The 23,307-nt window shown below is 34.8% G+C and overlaps 2 protein-coding genes across 5 annotated transcripts in view; one reads left to right on the top strand and one right to left on the bottom strand.

Annotated features, from left to right (window-relative positions):
- Positions 1–23,307, bottom strand: part of Immp2l (inner mitochondrial membrane peptidase subunit 2) — an 878,014-nt gene that overhangs the window by 695,881 nt on the left and 158,826 nt on the right. The gene's annotated exons all lie outside the window — the stretch shown is intronic.
- On the top strand, positions 1,427–2,386 carry LOC100729172 (ragulator complex protein LAMTOR3-like). The gene has a single exon (XM_063238770.1). It carries the CDS (start codon positions 1,543–1,545, stop codon positions 1,915–1,917), a length of 375 nt encoding a protein of 124 aa, XP_063094840.1. The 5' UTR covers positions 1,427–1,542; the 3' UTR covers positions 1,918–2,386.

The following is a 23,307-nucleotide window of genomic DNA, read 5'->3' on the forward strand; positions in this document are numbered from 1 at the left end:
AATTTCAATATACACATTTGAACAAATAATTTAAAAAATCACCTCAAAATATCCTTTCCAAAGATATACTAGAGATGACAATTCCTGTAACAATTCTGGAAATATGGGCTCTGCCAAATGATGGACCAGTGTCTACTATTTGTGATGTTCTTCCAATATCAAGACTAAGAAAAATATTAGTATAGTCATGTCAAGTAGTTCACGTGGCTCACTGTGTATTGGATCACTACATACAAGATCAAGTGGAAAAAGTGGAAAAGTGGATCAAGAGATATGAGAAACAATCAAATTAGAAATAACACAGGTTCATTATCTAACCAACATAAGATCTTATATTATATAGGTCAATAGTAGTTGAGTAAATAAAATGCAAGAAAAATATTCTCTAAGATATTTTCTCTTGGAGTGTATGTCAATGGTTTAAAAAATAATAAATCCAGAAACCAATCCTTAATTCCCTTGTTCTCTACAAGTATTCTCTATGTTTTCCAAATAAGATTAGCCAAAAGTCTTCTGTTTTAGAAGTCTCTATAACATTTTTTTATTTCTGATCCCCAATATCAAGTTGCCTTATTCACATCCGTAAATTACCCATATAATTAAATGAATTATCCTTTCCTCTTAAAGCATATAAGCTTCAATTTATAACAAAGACAAATCAAAACTCGAGACAGCATTCAAGGTGCTCCATATGTAGATATCCAACTGGTTTCCTATTGCTTTCTCAATAGAAAATGACTCTTCAAATCTACCACAACCAGAGTTCTACAAACACATTACATTTGTTTAGGTCTACTTGTATCTGTTCTTTGTATGGTCACCCCCACATGGCAAATCCTCTTTCACTAATTTAAAGATTTTCCAGCTTATGTGAAGCAATATGCTCTATAGAAAGTCCTGCCAAAGGGTCCAGATTCACACTATTTCCTATTTTATCATATACAATGTTGGTGCTGTGAAACTTATGCTATTTTAAATTACTCAGTTGTTTTGATATAAACTAGGTAACAATTATTAAAGTTAGATGGTTTGCTTATTTATTTGTACTCTACAATATTTAGCATAAAAATAGTGAATAGCATTATTAGAAATGATAATAAAATGTCATCCAGCTTTGTTTACATATGAAAAAACTCAAGCCAAAAGTCTATCAGCTATTACAAATTTATATATGGTTTGGACTCAAACTAAAAACTAAAGTTCCATATTTCTCAGATTGTAAAGAATCCTGCAGATGGTTGCAAAATAGTAGGAGATAGGATCCCTTCTTGTGTAATATTATTAGTAATACTAAATTATGCACCTTTGATTAAAAAGGTAACACAAATACTAACTATAGAATTGCCATCACAATTAAATGTACAATATTTCAGCAAACTTAGTGATGACATTACAATCTTTTGAAAGATATACATTATTGAGATCTGGTTTAGAGCTGCGTGACTGTGGCTGGCCGAGGAAGTTGTATTTGAAGCTGTTGCTGGAAGCCTGTGGGAGACAGACAACCAAGAAAGCCAGGAGCCGAGGTCGGAGCTGCGCGGCATGGCGGACAACCTAAAGCGGTTCCTGTATAAGAAGTTACCAAGTGCTGAAGGGCTCCATGCTATTGTTGTATCAGATAGAGATGGAGTACCTGTTCTTAAAGTGGCCAATGACAATGCCCCAGAGCATGCGTTGAGGCCTGGCTTCTTGTCTACTTTTGCCCTGGCAACAGATCAAGGGAGCAAGCTGGGACTGTCAAAAAACAAAAGCATCATCTGTTACTACAATATCTACCAGGTGGTTCAGTTCAATCGTTTACCTTTGGTGGTGAGTTTCATAGCCAGCAGCACTGCCAAAACAGGACTGATTGTCGGCTTAGAAAAGGAACTTGCTCCGTTATTTGAAGAACTAGTAAAAGTTGTGGAAGTTTCTTAATCTGACTGTGATTTCAGTGCTCACCTTGTTCTCCGTATAACAACACAGCATCAATGCAGCAATCTGTAGAACATGTAATCTTTCTATCCAGGTACTCAGGAAAGGGCCCTCTGTCCACCTCCTACTAAAGAACGAGCCTCCAAGATGGCTGCATTTCCTTGTCTAAAAGCTCTTTTCTTGTTGAGTGAGATCTGTGGCAACCACGGAAATAGTTCTGACTGCACAGCTCCCATGGAGTGAGGTAGCCTGGCCTCCAGGGTAGGGTGACATTCTACCCGTGGTTCCGAATCACAGTGGCACGTGGTCTATACGTGGGCCGCCATGCTCACTTTGTACAGTGCTCCCAGGTCTTTGCATGGCAAGGACAAATGAGGACATATTTTCTTCAAATTATGCTTTATTTCATTGGATTGAGTGTGATGGAGATAAAGTGGCTTAGTAAAAGTAATAAAATCAGTACAATCACTAACTTTCGTATATGTTATTTTGTAGTGAGGGTAAATATTACTAATTGATTATGATTCTTCTCAGGATGCTGCTCTTTAATAAAAGAAAAATTATTATATCTTAGTTTTTTTTCCTGTTCTCCTTTGTATAACCTATCAGTATTTTTAATGTTTGTTCTTCATAAAATGTAAATGATTTGTTACTGAGTTTTCAATATAAGGATGTATGTAAACATGATAGTATAACCATTTTTTCATACACGAGTATGAATAAAATAATTTTTTAAAAAGAAAAAAAAATGAAAGACAGCCTAGATACATTTAGAAAAAAACCACTAAACAAAGCAGACAGTTGAACAGAGCAGAAAGATAAACATGCAACACCAGAAAGATAATATGTCAACAATAAACCAATTTATAACAGTTCTTACTATTAATGTAAATGGTCTCAATACACCAATTAAAAGAATCAGACTGGCAGAATGGATCAAGAAACAAAATCCAACCATATGCTGTTTACAAGAAACCCACTTAACTCAAAAGGATATTCACAGACTCAAAGTCAAAGGATGGAAAACAACATTCCATGCAACAGGAACCCAAAAAAAAAGCTGGGGTAGCTATTCTGTTTGCAGACAAAGTCAACTTCAAGCCAATAATGATTAGAAAGGATAAATAAGGTCACTACATACTGGTTAGGGGAAAACTCCAAGAGGAAGATATAACTATCTTAAATATATATGCACTCCAAGAGGAAGATATAACTATCTTAAATATATATGCACCAAACTCCAGAGCACCCAGTTATATAAAACAAGTACTAACAGAAATGAAAAACCAAATCAGTAGTAATACAATTCTGACAGGAGATCTTAACACACCACTGACACCAATGGACAGATCAACCAAAAAGAAAATTAATAAAAAAATAAAAGAACTGAACTGCACTTGTGAACAAATGGATTTAATAGATATTTACAGAGTATTCCACCCAACAACAACAGAATACACATTTTTCTCAGCTGTATATGGGTCATTCTCTAAAATAGACCATATGTTAATTCACAGAACATATTTAAATAAATGCAAAAAGATTGAAATTATCCCTTGCATGTTATCAGACCATAGCGCCATGAAATTAGTAATCAACGATAAAAGATATTGCAAAAATCCCACAAACACATGGAAACTGAATAACACACTCCTGAGTAATCAGTGGGTCACAGAGGAAATTAAAAAAGAAATTAAGCAATACCTACAAACAAATGAAAATACAGATACAACTTACCGGAATCTATGGGATGCAATGAAAGCTGTCCTCAGAGGAAAATTTATTGCACTGAGTTCCCACATCAGGAAAACAGAACAAATGCAAATAAATAACATGATGCTACACCTCAAACAGCTAGAAAAAGAAGAGCAAGTTAAGCCCAAAGCCAAAAGAAGAGAGGAAATTATAAAAATCAGAGCAGAAATCAACGCAATAGAGACTAAGAAAACAATCCAAAGAATCAACGAATCAAAAAGTTGGTTCTTTGAAAGAATAAATAAAATCGATAAGCCTCTAGCCAACCTTATTAAAAGAAGGGAAGGAAGAGCTCAAATCCATGCAATAAGAAATGAAAAAGGTGAAGTCACTACAGACTCAATAGAAATACAGAAGATCATCAACATCTATTTCGAAAACCTCTACTCTCAAAAGTTTGATAACACAGAAGAAATAGACAGATTCTTAGAAACATATGAAGTACCAAAGCTAGATCAAGAGGATGTAAAACTGCTGAATAACCCAATCTCTATCAATGAAATTGAACATGTAATTAATTCCTTACCTACAAAGAAGAGCCCAGGCCCAGACGGATTTACTGCAGAATTCTACAAAAAATACAAACAAGACCTAATACCGACACTCCTTAAACTCTTCAGTGAAATTGAAAGGGAAACAATTCTTCCCAAGTCATTCCTGGAAGCAAATATTACTCTAGTACCAAAACCCGGGAAAGACCCAACCGAAAAAGAGAATTACAGACCAATCTCCCTAATGAACACAGATGCAAAAATCCTCAATAAAATATTGGCAAACAGGATGCAGCAAATCATCAAGAAGATTATACACCATGACCAAGTGGGATTCATCCCAGGCATGCAGGGATGGTTCAACATACGTAAATCAATAAATGTAATTCATCATATCAATAAAGCCAAAAGTAAGAATCACATGATTAAAAAAAAGATATACATTATTTTTAAATGTTGTTCCATATTTGAAATAATTCCAAACATATGTACTAATTAATTAATATCAGTGGCAGTATAACATACAAGAAGTTTTATAATAAAGACCTGAATGTACAACATATTTAATATTGTCCTTGCTCATAGCACTTTACTTGCTTGGCTAGAAAATAAGTGAATCACCACATAAACTCATTCAAGCCAATCTATTTGCTAAAATATTTTGCAGCACAAAGGATATAAGTTCGTCTTAGACGGTAACTAATACCCGAAGGAATCAATTTTGATCAATTCAATTAAAAAATGTCAACATCAAGAGATAAAATATTGGGAGAATTTAGCGAAATCACTGTGAGTTTTTAGCAAAAAAATTGTCTAACTGCTACTGTACCAACAATGTAAAATTTATTTCCCAATGAACTCATCTAGAAAACATTGTATTTGTCAGAATATAAATGCATGCATATATGATAAGCACATAAGAAATACTAATTATGACTACTTTCTCTTACAAATAACAAAGAATTTGGATCACACAACTCTGAACAGTTTTGAATGCTTTTTGGAACATCCTCTTTCCATTTAAGAACATGCAACTGCATACAACATTAAAGGGAAAACAGGAGCAATTAATTACTTTGGTAGGGAAGAAAGAAAGTCTATCAACTCTACTTTTCATCAATGTGAAAAACAGTCTTAAATCTGGAGAGAATATTGCTTCATTCTTTTGGTCCATAAATACTAAAAGTAATACATTCTAAATGTTCGCAGTTGACAAAGACAATAATATCAAACAGCAGCCCACAATTCCCTAACGGAATGATGTCAATTGGTATTTCTTAAATTAATTCAGTGACCTACAGTAATGTGAGTTCTTGATACATAATATCTGTCAGTAGGCAATACAAAAATTTCAGAACAACTTTTAGTGTCTGAACTCCAAAATGCAAACAAAAATTATATATCTAAGGAGTTCCTGAATTCCTACTTCACCTGACATCTTTTAGTTACAGAAAAATCAGAAAAATAAAAACTATACCAGCTATAGATTGCTAGAATTACAATTTTACAAATTAATTAAAGTTTGAACCAAAATTTCTAATAATATCTAATCATCATCTCTCTGAACTAAGATATTAAAAGCCTATGAGATTCCTTTTACCAAAATTGGCTTAGGGAGCTTCATTTGTACATAAGTAACTCATGTTCAGTTACTTAATAGAAAGGTAATGCTTCAAAGGCCTCAACAAACAGAAATATTCTCATCTGGAGGATATGTCTTTTATCTCCAAACTCTTTTCCTCGGCTTTCATCATTCCCAAGTGCTACAGGTAGACATCCTCGAATGTAAAGATCAGCTAAATATTCAGAAACATAACATTCCACCTATATCATTTTGAACAAACAGGCCCACACCTTAGAGTACCCATCAAAACACACTTAAAACAATGCACTAAAAAGTGCGTGAAGTAATTGGAACTTTGCCTAAAGCAGGTGCAAATAAAAACTGCAATTAGAATTTCACACTCAAATGTCTAGAGTTAAGAGCATTTTACATGATAAACTCTAGAGAATAATTATTGAAGTATTTTATCAGATAACTAGTATGTCTAAAATGACAAGTAATTGAAATATTATCTTTTTAATTTTTTCTATGAATGGTCTGTCCACTTAAAAAACACAGGGTGAAATGAGGATAAATATAAATGGCAACCTCTTCCTATTCTGAGTTTCTATCCTGTCTTCCTTCTTCTAGCCCTGGCTGGATTATCCTTTGATTATTCATGACCTGAAAGTATCAGGTCCTATATAGCGCTATATAGAGGTGCCTTTTTTTTTTTTACTATCAAAGTCAAAAGTCAATAAACTACCTGTAAGCCAAATCCAGCACATCATCTCTAAGTTTATGTAAATAAAGTTTAACTGAAACATAGCCACATTCATAGTTTAATTATTGTTTGCAGCTCCTTTCAGATCTGAAGATCAGAACAAAATAGGACAATAACAAATACGTTCTGAGTCTTCAGAAATTCCTTCAGACAATCCCTAAGGGAGCTCACCCAGAGCCCACACTTTTAATGTAATGTAATTCTAACAACTCCCAAAATTTTATCTTCACTCTGACCTAGATTTGCATCCCAACTTCTCAAGCTGCATCTATTCTTGAATGTCAAATAGGTACACAGATTTAACATTTCTAAACCAAAAATGCAATATTAGCCACCCCCATCTATTCCTGTTTCTGGTATCACAACACAAATATTTCGTTCAACTGTGTAAACTGAACACAAGGAAATCTTCCTCAACTTGTCTTTCTCTCACAGTGTATACTTCAACCATCAAACAATGATACCTGCAAAATACACCCATAATCTGGCCACTGTTCACCTGCTCCCAACATAACTCAAACCAAGGCCATTGTTCACATGCCTCCCTGCTATGCATCTTATAAAATCTCCTTTTCAGAGCATCTAGAATGATCATGGAATTCTACTGCTGAAAAATACATCAAAAGCCAGGAAAACCACAGCCCTTTGTTGTAGCCACCTTTCTCCATCTTACAGCTTCTGCAGTCACCACACGAGCCCCCTTAACATCATCAAGCATGGTTCTGCCTTAATCTTTTTTACTTGCTGTTCTGTCTACAGAATTCTTCCACAAAATATCAAGTTAGTTTTTTTCCCTCATTTTAGGCAGGTCTGTGATAAAACATTATATCAAACTAGAGGTCTTCCTTAGTCACCCTAAATTAGTAATTCCTATCAAGTCTATAACCCTGCTACAGTTGGATTCCCTAGGAAAGAAAATGAAAGACTGAAATTTGCATGCATTATAGGGAGTATTCACAGAAGCAACTAGCAAGGAAAGAAGGAGCAATAGTAGAGGGAAAAGCTGAAGCCCAGTGCATTTGTAACAAAAGCTTTCCCCACAGGAACTTCTGTAGTGGGAATGAAATGTCATAATTTTCCTAACTGAGGCAAGGAGGCTGAATTTTTCAACCCACATGCTAATGCATTATGAGATTCAGAGTACCACCAGAGAAAAAGATGAAAAGTTGGTTAAGACATATGAATAACATTCTTTAGCAGATGCAAATTAAAACCAAAATGATATGATATTTCACAAACACTATGCAGACTAGAAAAAAGACATATATCAAATATTAGAGAATATGTCAGAAAGTAGAAAACCTATACATTTGCTGGTTGAAACGTGAAAATCTCAAATACACCTGCCATGGAAAACAGTAGTCAGTCCCAAAGCACAAAGAAATAAAACAACATTCCCAAGATTATAGAACTAAACATACTTCAAATATATTAACTTATATTTCTAAAAGTAAAGCATGCTACCTTTTATATGCTAAACAAAAGTATTTATCTATATTAGCAGCAAGCCCAAAAGATGACATTAAGTATGTATAAATCTGTTAAATTCACCATAGCATAGTACAAACTATCCAATAAACAACCAACCTACAACACTTGTGATTATCAATTAGTCACTGAAACATGAACTAAATATGATTTTCACAATCAAAGTTTATATTCATGGAGATTTAATCCTTATAAAAAATAAAGGAATACTCATGACCTAAGCTACCAAATAACTATGTTCATACAGATAGAGAAAAATTACTGTGCTCTATCCAAATAAAGCTTAATTCTGTAATAGTCATGCTTGAAATACATGCAAACACTGAGCCATGCATTCTATATAATAAAGATCTTCATATTAAGTCATGTCACAAAATTTTGGGCATATCATTGCTCTTATAACTGAAGCACACAATGAGACAAGATGAGATGACAATGTGTTTTATCTTTTCATATGAAAGTTTAATAATAAATTTCATGTGGCAGTAAACCAATATGAATGGCAAATATGGTGACACTAACTTCCTGTGTATCTCCCAGGAAAATACTCAAATTTAGAGATAGCTCTAGAAAACACAACTGATAAATGAACCATCTAGTATGTAGTTAATATTAAAAAATAAGTCATATAAATGATTAACAAGCTTCTAATACTCGACAACAATGTATTTTAAACAGTCTAATAAAACCAATGTACAAACAAGTAGAGGAAACAGATTGTGTAAGTAAAATTGCATTCAACTTCAATATGTTTGCAATATAGGACTGAAAATCTTACATCAGCACTTTCTGTCTAAATGATATATCGATACACAGCTAGAATAAAAATGACGTTAAAATTAAGCCAGGTATAACTGAGAATAAATGTTTCAAAGTGCTGACAAGCTTCTGTCAATTAAATTGCTTTTAGGTACAAATATTTTTGCCTAAACATTTCTTGTAATATTTTTATTGGAAAGCTTTGTAATTAATTTATGTTCCAGACTAATAATTAAACAACCATGTTGTGTATTCCCTACAGATGTGTCTAATATATATTTAAGGCATTCACTTATAGTTGAAAAACCCATTCCATAATAGAAAATTAGTTCCTAATCTTAATTCTCATAACATATCTTACCTAAAAAATAATTCATCTATAATGAATTCATGATTCAGTGTGGATATCAGCCTACAGCTAAAAATTTGCTGATCTCTATATCCAAGCACATCAAATGGTACCCCTAGGTAGCATATAACCAAGAGTAACTCTCATAATTCAATATCCACTGTGGTAAGAATCATTATAGCACTATGTGCTTGTTTTTGAATCCCAATCTATTTGAAAAGAAACAGTACCTGTTGTCAATGTAACAAACGATGTGCAAGTACATAGATCAAAATAATTAATGCCCTTAATGGTCACCTCTATGGAAAAGTGACAATGTGGTTTTTCCTTTTTTAAAGAGTTTAGCATAATACAGATTAAATAATCTCTTATTATCTCTATACAAACAATTCTTCAAAATCCCTAAAGCAAATAAAAAGTAATATAAAGCTTACTTCTAAAAGAAACTTTGAGCATTCTACAGGCTCACTCTCAGCCTGCAGAGTGTATTTCTTTCCCTGACTTTCACCTGCCATCATTCACTCTGCAGACCATATTTCTTTTCCTACATTTAGTAAATGTGAATCCTCGCTACCTTTTGTACTTGTCTTGGCCAATTCTTTGCTCAAAACAAGAATCTACAAAGATTCTCTAGAAGCCCCCAGCATCCAAAACCCAGGAACAGTAAGAATATAAAATACTTGAATATACTACCAACAAAATTGACCTAAATGACATTTACAGATGACTATAGTCAATAGTAGAATGCACGTAAGTTTTCAGCATGCATAAAAAAGTTACCAAATAGAAAATACACTCAGCTTCAAAAGAAAAGAAGAAGGTAGAGAAAAAGGAGAAATAGGAGGAAGAGGAGGAGAAAGAGGAGAAAGAGAAGGAAAGAGGAGAAGATGAAAAGGAAAAGGAAAAGAGAAGGGGAGAAAACTATTGAAATCAGTAAGACAATTCTTTAATGATAGTAGAATTAAAATATAAACCAATAAAACAAAAAGCCCTAAAATACTTGAAAATTGAAAACTGTACTTATAAATGTACTTATAAATAATCAAGGAAGAAAATAATTCACAAGGGAATATTTTAAAACCTCCTGAGGAAAATGAAAACACAATACATCAAAATCTGTGGAGGAAAATTAACATACCGCTCAGAGTAATGTGTCCCAGAATGTACCACACATTAGAAGCACAGAGAGCTTTTTTTTAACATTCCATTATACCCTGTATGAATTTAACCAATTAAAATTTCAGTGGTTAGGAGACATACATTAGTAACTTTTAAGAATTCCCAGACAATTTTAACTTGCAACAAAGTTTGGGAGCAGCTTTATTTAAAGAAAATTTAGCAGCTTGAGAAAACATAAACATAATTTAAGGAGGTAAAAAAATTAAAACTGAAGTACACAAAGGGAGAAAATAAGACAACACAAGTAATTACGGAAACAAGAGACAAACTCAAAAGCTTCTTTTGGAAAAAAAAATTTGATAATAAGTAGCTAGAATGACCAAAGTAATGGAATAAAAAGACACAAATTATAAATAACAAAAAATTCTACTAATGCCTCAGATATTAGAACTGTAGTAAATAAATATTTTGAACAATTTTAATAAAATATAGTTCACAACTTAGATTTAGAAAATAAACTTCTTAAAAATACGGACCAAAAAGAAGTCCATAATCAATCTCAAAAATTTAATTCATAATTCAAAGTCTCTCAAAAATGCATTCCTGGGCTGGGGATTTAGCTCAGCAGCATAAGCGCCTGCCTTGCAAGCAGGCAGTCATGAGTTCAATCCCCGGTACCGATAAAAAGGAAAAAGACAAAAAAAAAAAAAAAAAAAAAATGCATTCCAGGACAGAGTATTCAGTGGCGAAGCACATGCCTGTGTGGCAAGTGCGAAGTCTTGAGTTCAATTCCCAGTATCAAAACAGAGAAACAATAATAAAATAAAATTCCAAAACTACATGATTACACTAGTAAATTCTACCAAATATTTAATGAGGAAATGAGATAAAACCTAAACAAACTTATTTAGAGCAGAGAGGAAGAAAGAATACTTTCCTATTTATTACGGCAATAAACCACCAAAATCAGACAAAAGTTACAGAAAAAGAAAATGGCAGATCAATAACTTCACAAATATAGACATAAAGATTTTAACAAAATAGTACAAGATCAAGCTAGCAATATAGATAATGCTAATACATCATGATGAAGTATGGCTTATCTAGATGCAACAGTGGGTTTACATTTAAATACTTAATATAATTTATAATATTGTTAATACATAAATAAGCTTTATTGTCACCTAAGAAAACATGTGACAGTAGTGAATACTCACTCCTGGTTAAAAACAAACAAAAACTTTTAGCACTAAAATCAGGAAGGATCAGCTTTGTTCCCGTCACCCTTCATTGTCCTACATTTTAACAAGGGAGTTGAACCTTGCATCTTTTCTTCTGCATCAGTAGCTGTGACATTAGTTTTGTCAGCAGAGGTGCTAGAAGAATACTGCAGGAGGAAGGAGTTTCTCCAATTCTTCTTGCTCCTGTAGCAGTAAGTAGCACGGAGATATCTGTGGTAGTCACAAGCCAGTAGGATTCAGCATAGTCACCATGAGGACGTCCCAAGAACTGTAGTTCCCCCCGCATCTCAGATCTTTTCCCAGCAAGTCCAAGCTCAAAACAACAAGTTTCACAGTATCCATATAAGCACCTTTCCAAAAAGCTTCTCAGGATTGACTTTACCTCCATGACATGCCACAGGGGGAAGAAAAGAATAAAAAGCCAATACAGAAAAAAGAAGTCCCTCCTCTTTATAGGAGATTTCCACCAGCGTTTCAGTGTCACTTCTCTGGGCATTTTCCCCAGCAAATCTCAGAGGGCATCTTCCTGGATGAACGGTGTGATATGCCCATGTAATCAACTATGAGTGATTAAAAGCAGCTGTCAAGCCATGAAAAGGCACGGAAGAGGCTGATATGCATATTGCTAAGTGAAAGGAGCCAAGCTGAGTAAACACAAACTGCAGGATTGCAGCTGTTGTACCCAGTGGGCCCTGGGGTCTAGGAATTACCAGACTGACCCTAGCCACACTTGTATCTCCGACACAGAAAAAGAACAAGTTCTCAGAGGAGACCTGCGCAAAGCACAAACTGTATTGCAGGTATTGCAAGAGACAGCAGTATAAAATCACTCTGGAGATGTGGGGCACCCAGAGCTGGGTAACCTGGGAATCTGGGGCTGCAATCCTATTTTACATCTTAGAGGGTCCCATCTCCACCCTTTCCAAGGATCACTGCTTCATTGGTTGTTGGAATTGTTGCTAGAGAACAAATAGGGGAATTCTGAGGAGAGAAGAAACCTTCATAACGAGAGGCTTACCTAGAAGAGTGTTATAGTCAAAGGTTGTGCAGAAAACAATTAGAATCAGGACACGGAGTTTATAATATTGTTTTATGATGGTCACTCAGAACACAAGAACTGTAGGAAATCTATCTGCAACTCCAAAGACATTGAATATTTAGTCAAGGGACTGAAGCCCACAGCAATGTCCCACATGAGTCCAGATGAAAACAGAGAGCTCATGACAATGCCTCCAATGAGTCCAACTGGAGGTCCAGAGCCCACAAAAAGGACTCACGCGACTTCCGGGAGAACTGGGGGATAGATAACAGCAGCTATGGAGGCTCTCTGAGTTAGCCAGCTTAGAATCCAGGAATGGTGTGGTGTCAAAAGCAAGGGGAGATATACCCTGCCAACCCAGGAACAAACTAAGCTGAGAGAAACCAACTGGAAATGCAATCCCAGTGCTATAACCGGAACAGATAAAATCTCAGCGCGGAAGCTGGAACCTGCACCTCTGGAAGCCGCGATTTGAATTTGCTGCTGTGTCTGAATTGGCACAGCAGTGACAAAGAGGCGAAATCTCTGAGAGTGGGAATTGGCGAATGGAGTTAAGAACAGGACTGGCAGGGAGCTCTGCATTGACCAGCGGTGAGTGAGAGGAACAGGGACCCTTCCATAGCTTAGGAGGCTTCAACAGAGGACATTCTGGGACCAGGCCGACTACCCGAAACAGGATGCTGCAGTGAGTTTAGTCATATTCCCCTCTCAAGTGGGATTGGTGGGGAGCGCTTGGCCTGGGTGACGCTGCAGACTAAGATCCAGAAGGCTGGTCCAAACCAGGTCCCAGTGCCTGGCGGTACACCCTAGCAGTGAAGCCTTCAGTAGGTTGACTGACCTGGAGGGGTGGGCCCAGCAGAGGCTGCCCAGGTCTGTGTCTCCCTAGTACACTGCAGTGGGTGGGAACACCTAGTCAGTGCAATTCAAACAAACTGTAACTGACAATGAAAGAAACTGGGCCTCCTATATACGCTTCTATAGAAGGAACAAAAAGTATGGGAAGAGAGAGCAACAAGAAAGAGTCCTCGGCCCCCAACCCTGAAAACACTGATCCAGGAAAGATAAATGCAAAGGAGAATGAGCACAGAAAACATGCAATATCAGACACAGCACCAAAAGACATAAAGCGATATCTCCGGAGCCTCATAGACGAGTTCAAAAGTGAAATATTTAATGACCTAAAGCAAGATATAAGTAGGATATTTAGAGAAATGCTAAGCACCGCCCAAGAAAAAACAGATGGTGGAATGGAACAGCAGAAAAAAAGGGGAGAATTGTTTGATGGAGACAATAGAGAAAAGAGAATACGTGAAGCAAGTTCAAAGAGATTACCAAGAAACTAAAAACTCTATCGAAAGGTGGCATAACAGCTTGAAAGAAACTAAGGATAGATTATCTGAACTGGAGGACAGATTTGTAATGTGGGAGCATAAAATGAAAAACTTCTTAAAAATAACAAGAAAACAAACAGCAATAATACAAAGGCTTGAGGATCTATAACTTAACAATTAAGAACATAAAAGAAGAAGTAGGGACACAAACAAATGAACTACAAAGGCTATTCACAGAAATAATCCAGGGGAATTTCCCCAATTTAGCAAAACATGACGATACTCAGATGTATGAGGCATACAGGACCCCAGCCACCTACAACCCAAACAGAACAACACCCAGGCATATAATAATCAAAATTCCAGAAATACAACATAAGAACAGAATATTAAAAGCCATCAGAAATAACAAACAGATCACTTACAAGGGAACACCCATCAGAATTACAGCAGACTTCTCAGCACAAACCATCAAATCACAAAGAGGGTGGGGGGAAATAATTCAGGCTTTGAAAGATAATAACCTCCAGCCAAGATTGATATATCTTGCACAACTGTCCCTAGAAATTGATGGAAAAACAAGGTGCTTCCAGGATAAAGAGGAACTAGGGGAATTTGCAAACACCAATTCAACTCAACACAGAGAATACTGCAGGACATTCTAAAAAAAAGAAAAATACCAAGATTCCAGAAACAGTGGCAGAGAGACCACAATGAATGGAGCAGAAAGCAAAATGAAGACAAACTGACAACTAATGACAGAAAAAGAGCTCAACAGACATGAGACAGAGAAGGTTGGATGGTAGGAACAGCCATTTTGGAGAAAACAAGACATCATAATAGGTAGTGCTGATTTAATATCCTCTTGTTTTGAAGTCCCACCAAGCTTTTGTTCTTCTGTCTCCATCGGTTTTAACATGTTGTATCTTATTGGATTTTATTATATGTGATAATACAAACAAAAACTTTTATATACAAGGAGATTATACAGAACCCATTGTTCATTTTCTATTAGTTGGTTCTAAATACCCTGTAATACTGTCATTTTCTTGAATGGTTTTACATTGTCTTGATATGTTTGATGCTACAGTATACGAAGTTATACTCAAAGATTTCAAGGAAAGAGACACTATGGTAACTGCTTTTATGTCAGGATATCTGGTGGTGAAACACTATTTTGCTTAAATGGTTATGTTTTGACCTGTGCTGTTTTGTTGTTATGTCCTCTTTTATCTCAATCTCCTTTTTTTATTATTTACTTTTTTATTTTTATCTTTTTAATTAAGGGAAAAATAAAAAAAAGCAGGATATATTACAGTAACCCACTTTGATTTCCTATTAACCTGATTTGAAACCCTGTATTGCTCTCACCATCTTGTTTTGACTGATTTTTCCTCTATTCTGTTTTGCTTGATACTACCAACTTCAAGAGTATAGGTAACAACTGTGAAGACAATAAGATTCATTATGACGCCCATTCTGGTTTGACTATTATCTTCTTTTGAAGTCTTGTAATGTCTCCAATGTTTTGGTTTTATTGGTTTTGTTCTTTACTGTTTTGTTCAATTTTATTATAACTGATGATATAGGCAATTCTTTTTAAGATAGCAAGAGGCGTTATGGCAACCAATGTTGATCACCTTGTATTTTGTTTTTACAGTATGTATTATGTCCATCCTTTTAATTTGACTGACTCTGTTTTGTTATATCACATTTGGTTTTATTCTCTTCAAAAAAAAGTAATAAAAACTGTGGAAGTAATAAAACCCAAAATGTGTAATTGTCATTGTACAAAAGAGAGGAAAAAAAAGTGCTCTAAAGGTTATAACTGCATGTATATTTAAGTGTATAAGATAGATAACCATATTACTCAGTTTTGTTGGGCCATTGAACAGAACTGTTTGCAATGTCATTGTTAGAATGTCCACTTTATATGCTTTAATTTTGTAACTTGAATAACTATTTCTAAAATGACAATAGGTAATCTATTAACTAGTGATTTCCTACTGTTTATTTTTTCTGAAATTCTGTATAACTTGTACCCTTTTTCTGTTTTTTTTTTTTTTTTTTCTCCTTAAATAAAATATAGGGGCTGGGGATTTAGCTCAGTGGCATAAGCACCTGCCTTGCAAGCAGGCGGTCGTGAGTTCGATCCCCGGTACCGATAAAAAAAAATAATAATAAAATAAAATATATAAAAAAAAAAGAAGGACTCATGCCAGTCTCTTGTACAGATCCGTGACAGGAAGGGCCAAAGATCAGCAGTGGAAGCCAGACAGTCTATGCCACAAGGGTGAAGAAGCTGTGCTGGTAGGTTGAGGGTTTTACACTGGAGCTGAGAAGTCACATTCACAAGACCAGGGCTCTCCTGAAAAGCACCACAGCCATCCTCAGTGACATGGAAGGGAGCTCCTCTCTGACACGCATAGTCGAGTACATGCCAGGAAGCCAGCGTGACAAATTTATCCTGGAGACCAAGCAGCGCACATCTTCCTCTCCAGAGCCAGGAAGCAATGCTCGATGTGAGGGCCAGAGCTTCTCCAGGAGAACTAATGGCTCCAACAGCAACTTGTAGGAGAGCCCACAATGCCTCAACACCTCAATGCAACAACTTCTTTTTTACATCTCTATTTATGCTGGCAACTTTCTTTGGGGAGAACATCTACGCTGAGCACCATGCTGATGTAATCCGGCTGGCGTTCAATTGACCACCAGTTTTTAATCCATAACAGAGAGTGTAGATACACAGAGAAAAGGAGTCAGCACCACAGGCTGTCAGCCCAGTGCAACTACACAGGGGCAGGTCTCAAAAGCCCAGGCTGCCAGCCTGGCTGCCTGCTAAGATCAGAAGCCCCCTCCCCTCCACCGCGCAAAGGGATCCAGTTCCCTAATCCAACCCTATTTAAGGGGTCCCAGCTGTCTCTACAGAACTACATGATATTCCATAAAAGACAAAACTGTAGAGAAATAAAAATATCAGAGCCTGAGAAAAAGTAAAAAGAAGGAAGAAACAAAAAAGAAAGAAAAAAGGGGAATACAGGAGATTTTAAGGCAGGGAAGCTATTGTATATGATCTTTTAATGGTGGATTCATGGCACTATGAATCTGTCAAAACTCATAGCATTACATAACAAAGAGAGAATCCTAATATAAAGATGGACTGTAGTTAATAGCATTTTATCAATATTGATTCATCAGTTTTAATAAATATGTTATAATACTCAAAACCATTATAATAAGGACAAACTGAAGAGACATGAGAGATTATGAGTCTCTACACCTTTTACTTAATTTTTTGATGAATCTAAAACTACAAAGCACTCGTTTTTAAAAGAAGAAATGTATAATTTGGACATCTTGGGGTGTACCTCAGTGCTACAGCATATGCTGAGTATGCATGTGCAAGACCCTGGGTTCAAACCAAGCACCCAAAATACAAAACCTAAGCAACCAAAATGAAAACCACAACAGTTTTTCACATCTGTGTGGCAGGCAGAATTCCAAATGGGGCACCTAGATTTGGCTGCCTGGCATATACTCTACATAACTCCTTCCCTTGAAGTGTGGAGGAGACTCTAAATGGAGTTTTCACTCCTGCTATCAGTTTACATTATATGACAATGAAGAAAGATTGTATAGTTTTAACTAAGGTTCTCAAACAGTTGATTGTGAGTTTGTGGAAACAGAAATTATTCCAGACTAATCAGGCAAGCCCTTGTTCAAGGGAGCTTCAAGGCTCAGAAGAGCTCTTTCCCACTTCTCTTGAAGAACAGGGCCTGGTATGGGGTTGACTAGCAAGCACCTAAGAGTCAGGGCGTCTAGAGACTGACATTAGTCTCTGGACAAAAGCTATAAAGAAAATGGGGACCTGCTCATGCACCTGCAAAGAGCTGAAAAATGTCAACAGCCACATGGATTTAAAAACATTCCAGCTGAGACAGCAGCAAGCCAAGACCTTGATTTTGGCCCATGAGACTGTAAGCACATAATCTAGCTATGTACAGCACAGCCCCACACTTTTGATCCATAAAAACTATGAGATATTAATATATATTACTTAAGCTTCTGACTGTGTGTTAATTTGTTATATTGCAGTAAAAAAGTAATAATCTGTTATCCTCAAGCAGACATACCATCAAAGTCAACAAATTAGGCTAAAATATGACACACAAAAGTTTTTGTGTACTTTGAAAATTGAAACAAATTTCAAAATCATAAAATATAAATTAGTTTGTTTTGTAAACAGGTGGCATTTGACACTTTGAAAAATCAAATTACAACTTGTATAATGACACAGCCACAACTTAAAAAAAAAATCATATACCAGAAGTAAAATGCAAGAAAAATCTATCAGGAAGTAACATTTTAAGTACTACTTAGAATTTTGCAAATTATTCCTAAGTGATAATTAAATGAAAATTTAAATTATAACATGTATTGGTTATGGTCTCAAAAGAGTACAGAAAAACAAAAATTTTTAAATTGCCAAAAAGAACAATTTATAATTTCTGATTAAAAATTTACATCATTTTTAAAAACAGTCAGTGCTCATAGTTTCCTATGTACTAGGCTTTAGATTAGAAAAAAAGGTGGACTAAATAGTGAAACAAGATATTAAATGAAAATCCTTTACACATGATTCATCTTATGTCACAGAATTAAAAGTCTGGCAAGTAAAGGTCACCATTAAAAATATATATATATAAAATCATTAAAATGGAGGAGAATACAGTATTAAAACTTTTAAGATCCAAAGATTTTTCTTTCTATGATCAGGTTAAAAGTGGTTCTGCTTCCTTTTGTTTTCTCATTAAATTAAAATTTTTTAAAAATGATAGTATTTTTTTTTTTGTACCCACTCCTTGCATTCATTCTTAATTTTGGGATCTTTTTTTTTTTTTCTTTCTTTCTTTTTTTCTTTTTATCGGTACCGGGGATCAAACTCACGACCGCCTGCTTGCAAGGCAGGTACTTATGCCGCTGAGCTAAATCCCCAGGGCCCCCAAAAATGATAGTATTCTTATGACACCAAGTTTTATTATTCTTTCTTCTAACTTAAAGATTCATCAAACTAAATTTAGCGCATCTGCATTGGGCTATATTATTAACATTTGAAATACTATAATAGGATGATAAAAATGATATTTATCATACAAGAGTGTAATAAAAATTAATGACTGGGGAAGGGAATGAATGAGGAGATAGTGATATATTTGTGATATTTAAGTAAGCCATATCTGAGAAGTATTGCATAGCTATAGACAAAATGTTGATAGTCAACCAATGCTCAGAATTGGTTATCAAAAAACTACTGAAGAAAGGACAAACTTTCAGCTGTATTTATAAGTTAATCTAATGGATGAATGGATCAATAAAGCATAGTATCTCAATACAATAGAATACCATTCAGCTTTAAAAAGGCATTAAATATTGATATATATTACAATGTGCATGAACCTCAAAAACATTATGCTAATTGAAAGAAGCCATACACAAAAGGTCACATATTATACTATTTCATCTATAAGAAATGTCTAGAACAGGTAAATCCAAACAGACAGAAAGTACTTCAGTGATTGCTGGGGCTTCTAGGAAGAGAAACAGGTGGTAACTGCTTACTGGATGTGGAAAATCCTCATGGGATGATGGAAATAGTTTAGAGCTAGACGGAGATGACACAGTATTGTGAATGTACTAAGTGCCACTGAATCGTACACTTTAAAATAGTTAATTATATTACATGGATTTCATCTTCATTAAACAAGCCTAGTCAGTCCAAATATTAATTATAATACATGTAGACGAAGAGAACTATTCCCAGCTTCGGTCAACACTCAACTATGCAAATAAAAATCAATAGCACATGAACAGAAAATCATTAACCAGCCCATCAAAGTACACATTGAAATGTATTGCGGACTGCTTCAAAGGTGACCTATTCATTGCTTTTAACAACAGTGAAAATATTCTAGCCTTTGCTAGGCATATTATGAATAAAACATGTGAAGCCTTTAAGAGAATTGTATGTAATAATATGCTATGGTGGCAGCTCACATAACTGTACTAAACAATATGCATGCTTTTTTCTGCTAATTAAATATTCATGAGTTACTGTCAAAATCCATGTCATAGCAAGACAGACATCTAGCCCAAAATTTGAAATCTGTTTGTAGCACTAGGATTAGCAAATGAGGTAGTAAAACAAAATATTAAGGGCATCAACCAAGTAATCTACTTTCTCTTTGCATTTGGAAATGTGCTACTAAATTTACTAAGCACAAATTAAAAGATAGTACCTCCTGCAAAAGATTTAAGCCTTGCTTTGAGAATATATTTTTAACATTTAAGATTTTTCAATGTGACTGATTCCAGATAATTTTCTAATAAGACAGTCAACTATCTCAATACTTTAAACTTACTTTTTCAGTTTAATATATAAAGTCTTGTCAGCATAATTATAAGAATCACTTGATTTGCTCATAGGCAATAATTAAATCATACATAACACAGAATTTAGACGGCAATGAAGAGTTTAATATTTCAATGTTAATTAAAATGCTATAAGTTTAATATTCATTCAAAAGTCAGGCAAAATATATCTGTAGTGCGATAAAATAAGAATCTGGTTTACATAAGCACATTAAGATGTTAAACTGTCCGGTACAAAAATCATTCATCTTTTTAAATTAAAATTAAATTATATGAAACTCAAGAGTTAGTTCTTCAGTTGCAGTAGACATATTTCACGTATTCAACAGCAGCATGCGGCCTGAATAACACAGTATACACTCTTTACACTCTTGTATGCTAAACTCAGAAGATCGCCATCACTGCAGAAAAACACTTTGTTGGCAGATGCAGATTTATCACCAAATCCTATGAAGCTCAAGGTTCAGTTCTCATTTTCCAAAGGCTCCTTGAGGACCTGGGAAGGGCAATGTTTCCAAATGGTCATGTATTTCAGCAAAATACGCTAAGTAAGATATTTTAGACACAAAATATCTTTCTCGTTTCACTTTCATCTCCTTTCTCTCTTGGGTCAAGTAATGGAAGTCACAGTAAGCTACCTAGAGCCCAACCAAAGGCAAAGTTGAATGAATGCTATATTCAGTTAGGGTTTAGTAAGACGTATGCATGTGGTCCTCACTTATCTCCAGATGTACTTAATTACTGCTATCTGTTCCAGTATACAAATGACTTCTGAAATACAGCTTTTTCCTACTGCACTAACTCTCCTGCAGTCTTGATATGACAGATGAGAGTCGCAGATCTATGGAGATGTAAATGTCTCCAATGGTAAGTGGAAGAGACAAAGTCTCCAATGTACATAGCCAGAAGCTAATCTGTGGAAAATTCTTCCAATGAGGAAATATGAAACAGTATCAGCAAATAATTCAGTTTTTATTCAATGCCTGTTCAAATCAGAAGTTCTTTTGTTAGGAGTATAGTTGATTATGCATATACAATTACTACAAATTTACCGTTTTTTTCTTGTTTTTGTTCAAACTCACATAAAATAAAGTTCAGAAATCCTGTGCTCAGAGACTACAAACTTGCAGTAATTTCACAGGCACTGAATATGTCAATGTGAAGTTGTATGTTTCACATATTTCAATTATCAATAATAAAACCAAATTTTGTTAACAATTCTAAATAAAAGACCAATTTATCCTTATAATGCCTCAGTGGAGAATTTTAAAAGCATCATATAGAAAGGTGATCAAGCACCATACATCCTAGAAATGGAGAAAGAAGTAATTTTCAAAAGCATGATGAAACAGTTTAAAATAATTTTCTAACCATAACCTACAGAATGAGGAAAAAGTTCTGTCAGCTACTTCTTGGACACAGGATTAATATCTACCATATATAAAAAACTCAAAAAAATAGATCCTGTAAAATTAAAAGTCCCAATGAAAAAAGGTGCAACGGAAATAAACAGACATTTCTGAGAAGAAGAAACACAAATGGCCAATAAACACATGAACGATGTTCAACATTGCTGGCCATTAGAGGAACACAAATTAAATCAATACTGAAATTCCATCTTACCCCAGAAAGAACGCCTACCTTCAAGAAATGAAGTAAAAGCAAATGTTGGTGTGTCTGCGGGGGAAAAAAGAAACTACATTTTTTGGTGGGACTGTTAACTAGTAAAATTACTGTAAAACTCTGGATAGTGGTTCTCAAAAACTAAAACTAAAAATTCCACTCAACCCACGTATTCCCCTTCTGGATACCTTCCCTCTTTATTTAAAAGCATCATATTAGAGTGATACACCACACCCATGGTTATAGCTAAATTCATAATAGCTAAATCTTGGAAGCAGCCTATATCTGCATTGACAGATGAATTTTAAAATGTGGCATTATACACAATGGAGTATCACTCTGCCATAAAGAAGGATAAATTTGAGCCATTTTAGGAAAATGGATGCACCTTGAGATGATAATGCTCAGTGAAATACACCAGACACACAAGCTTAAATATCACACAATTTCTCTTATATAAAAACCCAAAGTATAAATAAAGAGCAAAATCAAAGACAGATAATAGTGAGTAGAGAGATTTTTTGCAAAAGAGAAAGGGACCAAAGATGGAAGCAGGAGGCTAAGGGGTAGTAAAAAGAATTAAGATGTACAATGTATATGTACCAGCTCCCCACAATGAACATGATCATCATCTATTGCAAATATATACTAAACTTCCAAATGCATTGTATTGCAGTGTCACTGATCATCTCTACTGAAATGTGTAACAAAGCAGTATAATTTCTTTTCTCATTCTAAATCCATACTGATTGTTGTAAAGAAATTTGTGTTTGTAATTTTAAATTTTTCCTTAAACAGATCTCGCTATATGTATATATCAATTCTCAAAGGCAAATATGTAAGTATTATGTCACAAACATAAACTAACACAAATTTTTACAAAGAAGCCTCTCTAAATGGTCTAAGGTTCAGGCAGTTTGACTGTACCTCTGAGGCCAGGAAATTTGGTCTTGCCAAATATATATATTTAGTACATACATATTTAACCATATACATATTAAATCATAAATATATGTAATCTTTAAATTTTAATTTCTTCATTTTGTACATGGTGTATCTTGAAAAATGTAGTCACATCATTGTCACTGAATCTCCATATTAAAAAGAGTTCATTTGAGGGCCAGGGTACAGCTCAGTAGTAAAACACTTGCCTAGAAGGCACAAGACCATGTTCAGTCGCCCTCTGAAACACAACCTTTTGCTGACTTTGGGCCTAATCTGATGTCTCATCATGTTTAAACAAAAAAATTATATCTCAAAGCACTGATACAAATATCATTCCTTGAAAGTAGGTTACCACATTGAATCCCTTTCAGCTTCATATTGCTAATACCAGTAAAGTTGTTACAATTATGATTATTCAAAATATGAAGGCATCTGCTTGAGTAAACAATATATTGAACAAATGATGGCATGAAAATATCAATTCAAGATAATAAAAA

Source organism: Cavia porcellus, unplaced genomic scaffold (genome assembly GCF_034190915.1).
Source record: "Cavia porcellus strain 051 isolate PalLab524CR breed Dunkin Hartley unplaced genomic scaffold, mCavPor4.1 scaffold_2, whole genome shotgun sequence".
NCBI classification, from domain to species: Eukaryota; Metazoa; Chordata; class Mammalia; order Rodentia; family Caviidae; genus Cavia; species Cavia porcellus.